This window comes from Aythya fuligula, chromosome 1, assembly GCF_009819795.1.
Source record: "Aythya fuligula isolate bAytFul2 chromosome 1, bAytFul2.pri, whole genome shotgun sequence".
Lineage (NCBI taxonomy): Eukaryota > Metazoa > Chordata > Aves > Anseriformes > Anatidae > Aythya > Aythya fuligula.
In genome coordinates this window covers 181,590,753-181,606,531 of record NC_045559.1, presented here as the reverse complement: position 1 = coordinate 181,606,531, position 15,779 = coordinate 181,590,753, and the positions used below count along the sequence as shown (strand labels likewise).

At 34.0% G+C, this 15,779-nt stretch overlaps 1 protein-coding gene across 9 annotated transcripts in view; it reads right to left on the bottom strand.

The window, feature by feature from the left end:
* SUPT20H (SPT20 homolog, SAGA complex component) overlaps positions 1–15,779 on the bottom strand; it is a 34,680-nt gene that overhangs the window by 8,818 nt on the left and 10,083 nt on the right. For 3 of the 9 annotated variants that reach the window (XM_032186492.1, XM_032186501.1, XM_032186463.1), the window contains exons 6-19: positions 15,138–15,267; positions 14,335–14,438; positions 13,702–13,818; positions 13,517–13,570; positions 12,590–12,729; positions 11,205–11,361; positions 11,061–11,117; positions 10,004–10,075; positions 8,916–9,073; positions 7,230–7,262; positions 5,044–5,161; positions 2,924–3,032; positions 2,520–2,687; positions 437–749 (exon numbers count right to left, since the gene is read on the bottom strand). In XM_032186492.1, the coding sequence (XP_032042383.1) occupies positions 437–749; positions 2,520–2,687; positions 2,924–3,032; positions 5,044–5,161; positions 7,230–7,262; positions 8,916–9,073; positions 10,004–10,075; positions 11,061–11,117; positions 11,205–11,361; positions 12,590–12,729; positions 13,517–13,570; positions 13,702–13,818; positions 14,335–14,438; positions 15,138–15,267 (1,730 nt within the window). The remainder of the gene's footprint in view (positions 1–436; positions 750–2,519; positions 2,688–2,923; positions 3,033–5,043; positions 5,162–7,229; positions 7,263–8,915; positions 9,074–10,003; positions 10,076–11,060; positions 11,118–11,204; positions 11,362–12,589; positions 12,730–13,516; positions 13,571–13,701; positions 13,819–14,334; positions 14,439–15,137; positions 15,268–15,779) is intronic. The other 6 variants (XM_032186527.1, XM_032186483.1, XM_032186534.1 and 3 more) reach the window with 4 other exon arrangements.

The following is a 15,779-nucleotide window of genomic DNA, read 5'->3' as shown; positions in this document are numbered from 1 at the left end:
TGCTCTTTTCTTAAATTTCACACACCTTTATTCATAGAACGTTTATAGTGAATTTCTTTCCATTTCTCATTTAGTGGTCTGCATACAACATTCCACCTTCTCTCTGATTAATAAAAAGTTTTCAACATTAAAGAGCAAAACCTCGAAACACACTTACATGAGGCACATCTTACGGAATTAAATTATATGCATCTGAAAAGCTCAAAGTACAATTTTCTTTATAGACTTCTTTCAGTATTCTCAAAGCAGATGCCTTCAACTTTGAGAAATATAAATAACTTCTAGTGGCTTTTTAATTCATAATTACAAGGTGAATGGTCTTTTTGTATTGCAGATTCTGAAAAATATCTACCGTACTGGCTGCCAAAAAAAATCCAGCAACCAACCACCAACCCACCCAGGACAAATTAAGAAGCTCTCGTAACAAAGCACTTACCACACAGAGCCCACTACATTGATGAAGTTAAGTCCTGCAGGGTTTGCCATGACCTGGGTGGAGGTTGTTCCTGTAGTAATGGATGTTACCATGGTGGAAAGAGGAATGGTCATTACAGGCAATGCCTGGCTCAGAGACATTTGCTGCTGAGCAAACGGGGTTAACAAAGTGGGCTGAGGGGTGAAGCCTGAATCTTGGGGAGTAGGGGTGGCAGAAGGGGTAATAGGAGTTGAGCTCTGAGCATCAGGAGGGTGTGGGGTCGATGAAGGGGTGTTGGTTGGAGTAGGAGTAGATGGTTTAGGAGTTCCAGACCCTGCTCATTGAGAAAAATAAAAAGTGCTAGTTTGTTATAAAAGGCCAGTCCCTTTCTGTATAATAAGGTTAATGGAATCTTACTTAGCACTGACTATTTGTTCCATTTCTTAAACTGCAAGTGTTAATTTCTACACGACACGAGTGTTGCAGCACGCACTCATTGTTAAGGATGCAGTATAATCACAGAAAAACCCTGTTCTCCATCCTTAATTCTTTAAACCAAACACAGTTTTGCATCCTCCATTATGTTCCTCCATAATTTATCATACAGGAAGTCATAACTCTATATTCAGTAACATTTAACCCAAAATAAAGCCATTTCTTAGTGACCATTTTACCCTAATTAATGTTTTTGCCCTAAAATGTTAAACACATAGTCTATATGCACTGCCTGCACAATAGCACCATGTTAAAAAACATATCATGGAAAACAACAGATTCAACAAAGAACAGATACTATTGCAGTAATCATGAGGGTCAGTCTAAATTTTATCAGATAACTAAACTCCCATTTGCCAAATTTTGATCAAATAAAAAGAATAACTTTTAAAAATAAGAACCAGAGGACACTACTGCATCTTTAAAAGCTACTGTGTAGTGCCTTCTACTTAAATGTAGTATGTGTAGCTGTATTTGTTGTGGATGCAGTAAGCACAGCTCATCAATACAAAAATGAAACAAAAACAAAAAAAAACAAAAAGCTCAAAGTGTTTTTTTTCTCTCTTTTTTTAAGCTTTCATGTCCTGCAGAAAGAAAGGAAAGAAACGTGAATGTCCAGCTGTTGTGGTCAGGGCCTTACTTAAAGGAACAACTGTGAGCAGTAGATTTACACAATCCATAGCACTAAAATAAGCACTGAGTAAATCTGTTAGAAGAAAACTTTTGTCAGCTTTCTGTTTTTTCTTTGTGCAAAACAAGAAGGCAGAGAAGTTACACCTTTTGAGCTATCCAGATTTTAAATTATTTAATGAAAAAAGCATATTATAATACTGTGCAGGATACTGGAATGTGCAGTACACAATAATTCATTAAAAATTGAATAACTGCAGCTGTGATTTCTTTGTACAAATCTTTTCACAAAACGTCTCAAGACACATACATATTTTAAAGACTGCATATGATCTATAGCTATGATTACAATGATCCTGTCGGTGTTAATGAAAATAATTAAACTAGGATGGCATTTATTATTGAAATTTACATTTTAACACCTGAGAATATGGTGCTATCATCATCAGCATCACCACCACACTTGCAATCAGCAATGATTTGTAAAACAGTGTAGGAGTGTTTTAAAAAATCATCTTATCGTTTATTGTATCACCACCTTGGGACTAATCAGATTATATACATACATAGAGATACAACTGCACCAGCTCCTATAACATTTAAAAAACCAGATGCTTAAATTAGGTAAAAGCAAACTGATCTAACATACTGTTTGTACACTGGAGGAAAAATCTACACTTTGGAATTTTATCACATCATCTACCAGCCTTTGATAAAGAGGAGATCATACTAATTGCATAAAATGTATTAAAACGTATACACAAAGGGTGCATACATATATACAGAAAAACGAACACAATTACAATAAACATAAAAATACATACAGTGAACAAGAGACCTGCCTAAAGCTGCACAACTTATACAATTTAGGGTACACTGTACACTTAAGTTTCATCATTCCACAGGTTAAGAAGTTTTATCTCAGGAAGCATTTAAGCAAAAGCCTAAGATTTAATGGAGAATTTAGGTCGTGACTCACTTTGTGAAGAGCTCGCAGGAGACATGGCAGCTGGAGAGAGCATGCTAACTTGATTAAGATCCATAGATTGCTTCCGAGAAAGACCAGGTGGCTTAGAAGGAGGAGGAGGAGGAGGTGGAGTTGGGGATTTTAGATGGCCACTTGACTGCTGCGAACTAAAAATATTACCTGAAAAATAACAATTAAAATAAATTATTTTACTGAGTTGAAGTTTACTCAAGTATTTTTGAGGATATATATTCGTACAAAAAGACAATCAGAAATTAACAAAGTGATAGTTTGAAAAGCTCTTTTCACAGATAATGCTGACTTTTTTAAAAAATAAAACTTTACTGAAGCGTCAGCATATCACTTTACATTAAGCAGAACACAGAAAGAAGATGCTCAAGTTGATAAATAATTACCTGAAGAGCTACTTCCTGAACTTGAAGGTAATTTGATGGGAGGAGGCCGGTGTTTTACACCTTTCCCCAGTACTGAAGACTGAACAGAGCCTGATATACTTTCTGGCTGCTAGGAGGAAAGAGAAATTAACACTACCAGAGCAATAATATGAGCTTCCATATATTTAACAGAAGACATAATTCAGTTAATTTGTGTTTTAATTCTCCAAACCATAGCAAAAATTCCCTTGAAATATTCCAGATTTGTATGTATCTGAAAAACAACCTAGGACCAACTCTTTTTAGATAATGGACTCTTTCTTTTTAGTTTATGAAGAAATTCTAAGGTTCCTGAAAAATTGAAACTGTGCCAAAAAAAAAATAAGGAATTATTTTTTCCTAATTCTGAAGTGCTTCTTAGTAACTTTTCACAAATGCAAGTGACAGATGCACTTCATATAAAAAGACAATTTGGCCTTGAAAAATTACATCATTCCATTCATTCACTAACTGTAACCACCTGCTATTTCCAACCCTGATCCTGGGAGCAGGAATTTGAACACATTCAGGAAAATCCTCAATGCTTACAAATCAATTTGTTTTCCCATTGACTTCAATGGGATTAGAACTTCCTTAATCTCTTTAAATTAAAGGTAATCCCTTATTGTTTTTTCTTATAACATGCTTATTAGGGTGTTTAAACACAATTTTAACTTCAGCTAATCAAACCTGTAAATCTTAGTCACTCACAACATACCCTAAATCCATAATTTAAACAGCTGCCATCAACAAGAGACTCAGTGAAACATATTTACAGTTATAGGCTATATTTTTACATATAAAACATCCCATAAATGAAGATAGTCTCTAAAGCATGCATTCCACAAACTGTCTGAAATTAGAAAATCAGCCTCTCAGTATAGCAAATAGAGTATTTCAGTGCTGGAACCTAACTTAAATTATCATGGGCTGGCAAATCAGAGCATCTGCTATTGTGTAGTGTCGATCTTTCTGGAGAGCTTAGCCTCCACTTTCTCTTATCACTGAGAGTCACTCCTTCCATGTGTTTCTAGTTGTCTTCTTATAAAAAAAAAACAAAACAAAACAAACAAACAAACAAAAAACATACCCTGAGTACTAGTTCTTTCTTTTTCTATTAAAAACTCTTTTCTTCATTTTGAGAACAAAAACTAATGCCCCATTTGAAAAGAGACAAGATCATTAAACTAAGTAATCTAAGTAACTTTGGTCCAGCTTTCAGTGGGGACTTGCACAAATGGGCAAGATAAAGTATCTTCCTAGCCTAAGTTGTTCTGTGATTTTACAGTGTGTGTGTACACAGTTTAGATATGTTCTGTGTGTATAGCATATACAGACACGCATGCAGATGAGTGTACATGTACACACACAAACATTCATATTCCTCTCTGCAACCACTGTCTTCAACGTGCTATTCTTCTGGCTGACACAAAGAACCATCTCTTTCAGAGCAAGGTTATAGCCCTTCAGAGGATGTATTTACAGCAAAGACACAGCAAAGCAAATAGCCCCTGCCGTCACAAATTCATTTACTAATTGGAGCTTAAATACAGTTGACCGAGAAAGCCAGCAGAAGTAAAACACAGGGGCAATACCACAAGCATGAGAATTCAGGAATTTCTATGACATGCATACAAAAACATATACACTTTAAAAGCTTTGTTCGTTTTGAAAGTTTTCCTCTTGAATTAAGGGGAAAATAAATTATAGAGGTAAAAGAAAAGCTCAGCTATTCCTTCTACTTCTGTTTTACTGATGTGTATTAAAAAATGCATGGCTGCATTTTACTATACTGCTTTGTAAAAGGTTAATCTGAACAGAGAAAAACGCTCTAAACAAAACCCTAGAGCTAACTGTACTATGCATGGCCATAAAAAAAAGCCATGGCTAAAAGATAAAATATACCAGCAGTGAAAACAAAAGTGCTTTCCTCTAGCTTTTCTGATACACTCACCCTGAATGATTATGACAATAACATGTTTAAAAATTAATTCGGAATGAATTTTTAGGTTATTTTACTTTCAAATATGAACAACAAGGATTGATTATTCTAACAATTCGACAAGGGCAAATAAAAGAAATATATATCTCGATAAACTCACTTCCATTTCCTTCCCTGGAGAAAGATGACTGAGATTGACTGATCCACCTGAATTATGAAACATTTTCACAGGACATTTAGCTTCATTTTGTACTAACTCCTGATACTGGTTCACCACTCTGAAACAAACAAATACATAAAAACATTTAAAGATTAACAATTTTGAATGTATATATGTATATACTAAATACAGATGTTATATAAAAAATATATGTATTATGCATAAAATATATACCTTTAAATATACATCTATATAAAACCTAGATAAACAGGCTAAACATATTTTTATATATCCATCTTCCTACTTTATGTTCCTGGGTTCTGTTCTTAGATTAGTGCTGTTTTAAAGTTTGTGTTTGTTTCTTTGGTTTTTAAACCACTGATTTTTCTAATGCCAACTACAAATGCTTACATGAAGCAGTTTCCTGCAATAAGCTTGAATCAGTCAAACTACTTAATCTAAGTTTAGGAAACACTCTTTCAGAGGAATATGCAAAACAGTAGACCTAACAGCTCCCTTCCCAAAAGGCAGTACAGTTCTTCAGGATGTCAGCCAGCCATTTCCTCCACGAGTCCAGAATCTTTTATAAAGCTGTGTCCTCTCTGCTATGTTCCTTACAGAACAGTCAACCCTCCTTTAACTTGAAGTCTATGTCAGATGAAGACTCCTTAGAGCAGGGGAGGTTCATAGTGAAGGTATATCCAAAAATCAGTTATCACAGCAAAAGGGACCAGACTTTCTTCTTTCAGCACTGGGACAGCAGAATTTTATTATAGGAGACTAGCAAGCAGTGACATACCCAGTGGTGTAAAGCATCAACAGCATCAGGCAAACAAATGCAGAACTGCTCTAAGAAATCCAACGCTACATCTCTACATTTCTAGTAATTTGAGGGAACACTGTATACTTGGCTTATGGCTGTGGTAAAGTAACCTAGCAGACTTGAAAACCAAACTGAAGACCTGTGAGCTGTTCCTTATGCCCTGAAGAAGTGCTGGACTATTTCCATCAGTTTGCACCTAAATATGAGCATAGCACTGATGTAATCTGCTGCCGTAAGCAAGGGTCCCAAGATGCACCTTTTCCAGTATATAGGATCTAGATAATTTAAAGTTACAGTGGAATCTGAGTAATAAAGTGCTGTGTGCTCAGAAAGGTGCTGCTGTGCTCCTTCCTCCGTTGATACTTCTTGAACTAGTCCCTGAAACATACCTACTTTTTCTGATAGGAGGATTTGTGCAGAGTGGCAAATATGATCAGGAAATGAATTCCAGTTAAAACTAAACCCCATAGTACTGTTGCATTGGTTTTCAGCCAACCAATCCCCCAATTTAGCTTACAGCACAAGCAAAAAAAAGTATGTATCACCACAAAAAAGCAGGAGAAAAAGACAAGCAAATAATTTATTGATCAAAATTATCTATTAAAACAAAGAATTACTGATATTTTGACCAAATCAAGGGTTCATCTCCCTGCCAGGCACTTAAGAAGAGAGAACCACGTAGTGGGGAATGGCTATGGCACGTACATCACCTCAAAGTCTCCTAAGAAGGCACAAACATGTGAACAGCTTTGTGAGAGAGTGCTTTCAACAGGTTCTGCCCTCGTGTACAGAGGCACACAGGTATCTGTAACATGATGCTTACAGGCAAATATTTGAAGAAATTCTTAATTTGCTGCGACACAGTTATGCCAAGATTGCTAATCCTAATTATTCTATGACTTAAAAATACTAGAACACTGATTTATTTGCTTTTTAAGAAAGCTGAATCAAATAATGAAGAGCATAAAAAAAAGTCCTATATCACACTGAGCTCAAATTAAAAACTTCCATGATTGCCAATTTACCACACAAAATCCCAAGATGAAATTCCTCTTACATGCTTTCAGAATTTTATAATTACTTGTGTAATCGGGTAACTGTGAAGCTAACTAACAACATACTTGGGATTTAGGTAGCGGGACAGGCTGTATTTACATACTTGCTTTCCTATATATTTCCCTACATGTTAAATGCATGAACTGCACACTATCTCCTTCTCCTTATTACAATAATTAATTCTTCTTATTTTGCTTATCTGTTCAGCACCTGTTTCCATAACCACAACATTAACAGTCATATTAGCTAAAAGGAACAAAATGAATTATTTGGCATCAAGACAGTTCTATATTCTGTATGAATTTACCTTTCAGCGTCAGTCTTGGAACCAATGAGGAACCTGAAATTTAGAAAGTATAACACATTTTCAGTCATGGATTGTAAAATAATATTTTTATAATTACAAGCTCAAAGAACATCAATACTATTCTGTTTTCAGATCTGCCCACTGACAAGAGACATTTGATTCATTTGATTGACTCAGTATTTAGTACTTGAAATAAAAACTTGGTTTCATAACAGTGCACAATATATATGTTGTGTAATATAGACTCCTTTAAGAGAAAATTACCTATAAAAGGCAGAATATGGAATTCTTGTATTTCTATTTTCAAAAAAATGGAAGTGAATAACTGCTACAGCATTGCTACTGTGAAAAGTAGCAATGGTAAAGTTATCCATGAATCAACATCCCAATCTGCTCACCCACAAATACAAACATAAGTGTCCTGCGGTTATGTCAAAACCAGCCCTACTTTAGTGTATAAAACTAAACATTTAGTTTCCACTGTTTGATTTCACTTGTCCAAATTCCAATTCCCCACGTTTTTCCAGAACTAAACATTTCTTTTTTGATTAATGCCATGGCTTGCAAATTATTAATTTTTTACTCAATTTTTTAAACACTACAGAACTTCTCAGTTTCTCCAGATCAGATTTTATATTAAGTTTAATAAGACAATAACATCATCTGCACCTTTCACTTCTTATGATACTGTTTTATGAGAAAGAAAACAAATTCATGATCAACGAATGGAATTCAAAGATCAGCGGGTAAGATCTTAAAAAGCAATGGACCAAAACGGTGACATCCCCCACCTGAAAAAAACAAAACAAAACAAATCCAACAACAAACCCTAAAAAAAAAACCCTAAGCCAACAAACATACAACAGCTTTATATCCTCTTAATTCCCAACCTTATTACAACTGTAAGCTACGCTGCTGTTTTAAGTAGATTAGCAGTAAGTACAGAAACGTTAAATAGCTTAGATTTTAGGGATAAAATACCCTGAATATGAGAAGATCCTTGTATACTAAAAAAATAGCATCACATAGCAATTATATAGCAGACAAAATTTTTTTGCTAACAGAAATACAGTTGCTCAAGCTAACTGCTCCCCACCTTACTGAAATGTATAGGGTATACATTGCTGCATAGGTTCCTCCATAAAAAGAATTGGCAGACATAACAAGAGGAGATAAGAACACAGAATATTTCTAGAACTGCAGCCAAAAATAGCAGATTCAAAACAGTAGTATGAACAGGATGTAACTTCTTTGCACCTCGTATTTTCCTTCATTATTTACTTAGCCTAAAGTTCTTGATATAGGGGTAAATGCAATATAATAAAGACTAATGTTTTCACAGCTTCAGGCAGATTTTGACACAGTGATCAAAATTATGAGTACCACTGGAAAACACACACTAACAATGTCTTGCAGTACGAGACACAAAGATTTTCACAATACGAGATTTTCTTACAATATAGTTTTGATGTAAAAGAATATTCAAGATATGATGTTGGTAAAATGTGTCCTTTTACTTGTTAGAAAAAAAATCTGAGGTTTATCCGATGATTTTTTTGAACAAAAAAACCCTCTTAAAATCAGATTTGTATCTCCTAAATATTTTTATGCCTGAAAATGGTAAGTAGTGGTTGTCTTCTTTTATGTATTGCATCATACCACATTTTAAAAGAACATATAACTTACTGTGATGGAGTTAATAGGCTGTCACTTTCCTCATCACCTTTGAGTGTCTGAATTTTACCATAGTACAACGGATTGCCAAGAGATTGAAAAATGGTCAGCTTTGTTTTTTGCAGCTGATTACCAACTTCACATTCAAACACATAATCATCTTTTATTTCCTAGAAGAAGAAAATAACCACTTAAGTCTTACAAAAGCAGTAGGAGAAATAGCTAGTAAAATATGCCAGTTCTATACAATACGAAAGATACATAACAAAATAAAAGATGGGGTGCATTTGCTAAAATGAAAATTATTTGAGAAGAAATTATCTGAAGAGATGGGAGGAAAATAAGTTTACCATCTATTAAAAATTCAAAAATATTGCAAACCTTAAACCAACCATGTTAGAAGATACCATAAGCCAGACTGGGTAAACATATATAGAATTCTATAAGTTACAGCAATGCCAAAAATGTTCCAAAAATCTGTCAGTGATGAAAATTGAGTTCTATGGGAAAGTATTACTTTTTGGTAATATGAAGCAAGGATATCATGATACATGCTGTAAATAAGAATGATATATCAATTCAGAAATTACAAAGAATTAATGAACTAATGTATGCCTAATTATATTAAAATGACCTCTCCTTATCAAATCATTCCATTTGTGTGAAATTTTAAGGTTTGACTATAACAATTTTGAAAGGGCTTTCTGCCCTTATTACATGATTTCTTTCAAAATTTGCCATTTTGATTTTGACAGAAACATTTTTATGTCAATCTTTATATGAGCTGCATGAAGAAAACAATTTATTGATCAGAGTACTCGATCCCTGTAAATTATTGTTTTATTTACTACACAGTGACAGCACATTACTTGGGAGACGGTGTTTTTCATTACATTTCTGGAAGATCTGAAGAAATTACAACACTGATCACTGTATGAAATTACAAGTTTCTGTAACAATCTTTCCATGTCTATATAATAAATGGAAGGTTAATTCAATTGGTGGAAGGAGGAGTATTCCCCACATTATTTACATTTTATTGAAATACGTGACATTTTAACTAGAGACAGAAAAGTTTGCCAAAGGTCTAAATTACTCACATGTGCTGGCCAAACAGTTGGTTGTGAGTCGTCAGGCTTGATAGACTTTTCCACTTTGGCATATTTTTCCACCTTAAAGAAAATGGAGATAGAAAAAGAAAACAAAAACTAAATAACAGTGGTCATCTTGGGCCAGAGTTAATGTCAAACTAACACAGCTGCTTGTTTTTAACAGTGGCTAACATGAGAGTCTTCAAAAATGAGTAAGACCTCATCTATATGTGCAGTTTTCAGAAAAAGTGAATTGGAGAACATTCAGGACTTTATGTTTATTCTGTTACATCATACTTGACATGTTAAACGTATGTTTCACACTTTTGTTAAGAGAACAGATTTAAACTACTGCCTGCAGTGTGGAATGGCTAAGAAATTTCACAATATTAGTACTTGACCTAATCAGAGTCTGGAGTTACAACAGTGCTGAAGCAAAAAGGGAGAGAAATCATATGCAAACCTACAGCATCATTCGATGTGTAATGTACACTACTGCCACTCCCAATTAAGCCCAAACCTACAGCCTTGGCTAATCCACTGACCCCTTCTGTCTAGTAACAGTATGTATTCTGACAGTGCCAAAAAACAATAACATACATATCGCTGAAATCAGAATGCACACATAGGCTGATCAGAAGAATTCCCAATTAGAATTCTCTATATAATAAACCATTGAAAATAGTATGTCCTATAGTATAACATGTCAAGAAAAACTTCTACCAGGCTGAGAAGTAACTCCTTGTAAAATACTTTCCTTTTTTTTTGTTTTTAAATTTCAAATATTATCAACAGAATTTCAAATGGATCCTACAGTTGAACAATATTAAAGCTCAGTTTGCCCTGTTTGTCTTATCCAAACTATCACACTGTAGTTGCAATGTATTCCAGTGTCGCTTAGCTTGTGTTTGTACCTTAAACTACAGAAAATGAATTTCAAATGTTAAAACCTTCTTAAAAATTCTTGTTGTTTGATACTGGATATTCTTTAGTCACTTCCTTCTTCATGCAATACAACATTGAATACAATTGCTAATAATTGCTAAAAGATAACAACCAAACTTACATCCACTTCAGAAGGTGCAGTCAAGTAGCAAGGGTTCTGTTTCCACATATCTACACACTGGAAGATGAATAAAGTGGTATTAGTGTACCACATTTGTAAATAAACAGTTAAGAAGTTCACCTACCAGTGTCTCAGAACACTTACATTTCCAGCTTTAGAAATTTTGAGGTCATACTGCTGGGTGCCTTTCCTCTCCTTCCTTTTCTGTAAGTAGTCAAGTATTCTGAGCTGTGGTGGCGTTGAATAGTGACCTACTTCCTGCTGCCTGTTCAAAGATGACCTTGAGTACCTTTTGAAACACCTAAGGTAAAATGACAGATACGATTGTAAGAACATCAAAACCGAATTTCCCACTGCCTAAGTACAAGCACAAAAACACACAGGGAAATGCTATTTACATTGAGACTAGAAAACAGGTTTTGAAATATTAATTTAAAATCACTGTTCTGGACTATACAACTTAAACTCAATTTTGTATTTTTACGAATACTATACTAGTATTCTGTTTATATGTTTCAGTGCTAAGAATGGGGTTATTTTTGAAATGCATAATTACATTGTCAAAATAATTAACTATACGAAAGGCTACTGAGCCTTTGGTTTGCATATTTTCAAAGATTTCAGTTCTGCCAGAAGATCCATATACTGCTTATGTGACTAATAAGTTATACTCATGGGAACTACTCTTCATTCTTTGTTTCACACCCAACCCTTTGGCACATTAATGCTATCTGGGACATCCATTTAACACCTCTGTGTACTTTTCTAATGGAATGCTTGTTTACCACTACACTCTAATTTTTAAGAGCAGCTTGATCAATTTGTCTATTTACAATTAGCACCACTAGCTGTACATTAGGATAGTATGTCAATGCGATTCTAATTTTAAACATACTTTGTTAATTCTAACAGACCATTAGCACTTTTCATTCTACAGAACGAATGTACCTCTTTTACTAAGAAAGAGTAAACCATTTCAAGCTTTTGTGGAAAAAAAAGTGAACCACCAGGCACAGAAGTTAAACAAGTTTGATATCTTGTATATAGCATGTTCCACATTACTTATAAATTTATTAAGATTCAAATAAGACAACGCTTCTGTTTAGTCTATAAACCTCAAAAATAAATAATTAATTTGATTTCATTGTTTAGCAGCAAAATTTTACAGTTTTTAAAGCGTCAGACAATATGCAAAATATCCATTTATATATTTCAAATTGAGATGCCATTTGACACCTGAATTAAGTAAAAGGACAAGATTAAAGCTGCCATATGATGTATGATGTTAAAATAACATACACGTTTTTGATATACAAAAATAAGCATATTGCAGTATTTATTACTAAGTGAAATACACTACAAAACTGAATATTTGAAAATAAGATAATCTGACTGTTCCCACTATTCCAAGTATTTAAGTAGACATTAAGATGCGATTACACTTCTCTTTGAACCCTGCCCGCCCCCGCCCCCCCCCCCCAAAAAAAAAATCTTGAAGGAGTCTCAACAGGCTTCAAACTGAAAAATACCTTTTCATGGGGCGAGTATTCATTTTCTGCTTGTTGTACAGGAGTCTGTTTGTAGTACAGGTCACTGCTATTGAAGGATCAAGACACAAAGGCTCTGCTGTAGCCAAAATAAGCTGGCTCTCAAGTAGAAGTTTGTCCTCCTGTATAATATACAGTTATTATTAAATGTAAAATCATGAAGACTTTCACATTAATACACACCTATGCATAACATGCACATTATCTTAAAGAAATTGAAGAAACTATTTGTCAATACTCAACAACAGAAAATAACGCTTAAATATCACTAACAGTTATGAGTTACAGGGCTTTGGTTAGGGGTTTCTAATAGGAAAAGAGAACCTACCGAAAGGTGTTTTTTCTTTTCTTTTCTTTTTTTTAATAGCAGTAATGGTAAGACATTAATTTTCTCTTAGTGATTTATCTTGATAGACTAACAATAGTGCCATAAAGATTATCTGTCTGGAACTTTAGATTAAAATTTGAAATGGATTTGAGCGAGATTGTGGCTCTGAAAGACAAACAAGTACACTGCCAGCACCATGCTCTTCAGCATTTAACTAACTCTAATTTTCCAATCCTAGTTAACAAAATTCTCTTTACTATAATAATATAATTAGGAAAGTTCCATTAAAGGAGCAACTGTGCCATTAGATTATACCTGCTGCTCTGGAGCTTTATATTGAAGACAAACGAAGTATGGTAAACTAGTTACACTAACACCAACACTGTCATTCTGGGTTACCAAAAAATAATGTCTGATTCAATTAACAACTATTGTTTTCTGTGGCATCTTGGAGAAAGACACTATTGCATCACTAGCAGTTTGAATACGTCTAGAATATCATCAATTTTGCTTATCAGAATTTATGAAATAAAGTATATTCATCACATTACTGTGAAGTTTTAAAATAACTGTTGACTCACCTGTGTCCATTTGTGGTTGTCACTTGTTATAGAATGCACATCACAAATTAAAGTCTGATGAGAAAGACATAATTGCAGTTAGCTTTCAACAGAGTAATAAGAGTTCTTAATATATGTTCAGTAGTAGCTCTTATCAACTCTGGGAACTATTGTAACACTGAGAAATGACTTAAAACACTTCTTACCTGCATTGTAGGACGCAAAAGAATGTGCTTGCTTTGGTATGTTGGAGATTTCATGTTACCAGACTGCCTATAGTCACGGATTTCTGCTATGACACATCCACAATGAAAAATATTAACCTAGTTGAAAAAAAAGATCAACTTGTAAATATCCAAATATTTACTCATCTTTCTCAGCCCTGGCCTCCATATAGTTTGTTATATATTATACAGTATTTATTGATACTATGGATAAAACTACTAATTTTAACAAGATCATAGGTCTTTATAACATACCTAGACAGACCTAACATACAAGCTTCAAATGTTTTGTTTTCATATACCAGAAATGTAGTTTTAGGAAATTTCCATGCCAAATATTTCATGACAGAACAAATGACATTTTGCTAGAACACAGAATCCAAGCTGTCTGGCAGTCGAAACAAGAGCAACTCCTTCTATTCCTTTCTCCCCAGTATTTATGAATTACCTTTTTATAGTGATCAATCAAGTATTTATTTGGGGCATTAAATATTTTGGTTCCAAATGAGCAAGTGTTTCACGTTCTGTTGTTGGAATCACATATGTGAAGGATTCATGATTCAAAGTCTATTTAGGTACAAAACAATTTATTTTTTAAAAACAAAACTTTCAAACCTGAGATTTTTCTAAAAGATCAACCAAAATTGGTGGTAGCTCCTCTGCATCCAAATATTCAAGCAGTTCGCCTTCCTCATAAGGCAGCCGTATGGTCTCAGAATCTGGATTTGAATAAAACAAAACATACTGCTTTTCATCTGCCTTTCAAGTTTTGACTATAACAGTGTGAAATCTAAAACGAGCTTGCCGCAGAACAAAGCAGGGCTGGTGGAAAATATCAAAATTGCTGCTTTTTTTTTTTTTTTTTTTTTTTAATAATATTAATTGTTACATCCATTTCTGTTCCCAGAACACTTTTTCTTTTCTTTTTCCTTACAAAGCAAAACTCCTTTATAGCTCAATGGAACAAATGCTTGCTCCCAAGTGAGACGCTATATATTCTTAGTGCTTACTACAGTACCAGGTAGCATAAAGATGCAATCAAAGTGGAATGCAGATGGCTTTCGCTAGACTTATATAATTTCTTTCACTCTTCTTTCCAGAAGGTACATGAAGTAAGAGAAACTCAGATAAGAAACACAGAAAAAAGAGGGAACAGATACAAAGCTAGCTGGAAATAAGGGAGGAAGGCTATAAAAAACATTCATATGTATTGATTTATACTGCACTGCTAGAGATTGCTTACAAGCACTTCACAACTCTGTGCAGATTTGCAGTTCAAGTACAGGTGTTATTTCTTTTTTTTTTTTTTTAAACAAGGGATTGTGTTATAAACAGTTAAACATTAGCAACAGCAACACATTCCAACTATTTATAGAGCACTCTGAATAGTTTTAAAAATTAAATAGTAAAAATGTTACCTGAACCATTTTTTCCCCTGAGCATAATTGAGTAACCCTCATTTCCTGGATAGAGGTTCACCACCAGACACGACAACGTCTCCTGCATAACCAGCTTCTCAAGTAAATTCACATTTCGCCTCAGCTTCTGCTTTAAAAGTAAACATTGCTCATGAACATAATACTATCAAGTAATTAGAAGCATTAAAACAGTTGCCAGAATGAGAAATATTTATTTTAATGTTGAAGTATGTATCAAAACAAGCCCATTTAAATTTAATTTAGCAGAATTCAATACAATATATAAATTATGTATTATTGTACATACTTACGCACCTTTTTTTTTTTTTTTTTTTTTTAGAAACACTCATTTCAGTTCAAAAAACTTTTAGACCACACAAAACAATTAGCAAGAATGATCCTTGGCTAAGATTTGCAATGTTGCAAATCTACAGCAGAACATTATTTGGTATCATTATTATGTGCACATATTTATACATTATACACTGTTTGATAACAACAACAAAGTTTTTACTACTCTCAAATATTCCTAGCAAGCAAATGTTCCTTTTCCAGACTAAAATCTTACTGCCTTTTAGCGTTTAGAAGTCTGGAAACTACCACAAAGAAAAGCATGATACCCTTGTCTCTAAATTGCATAGA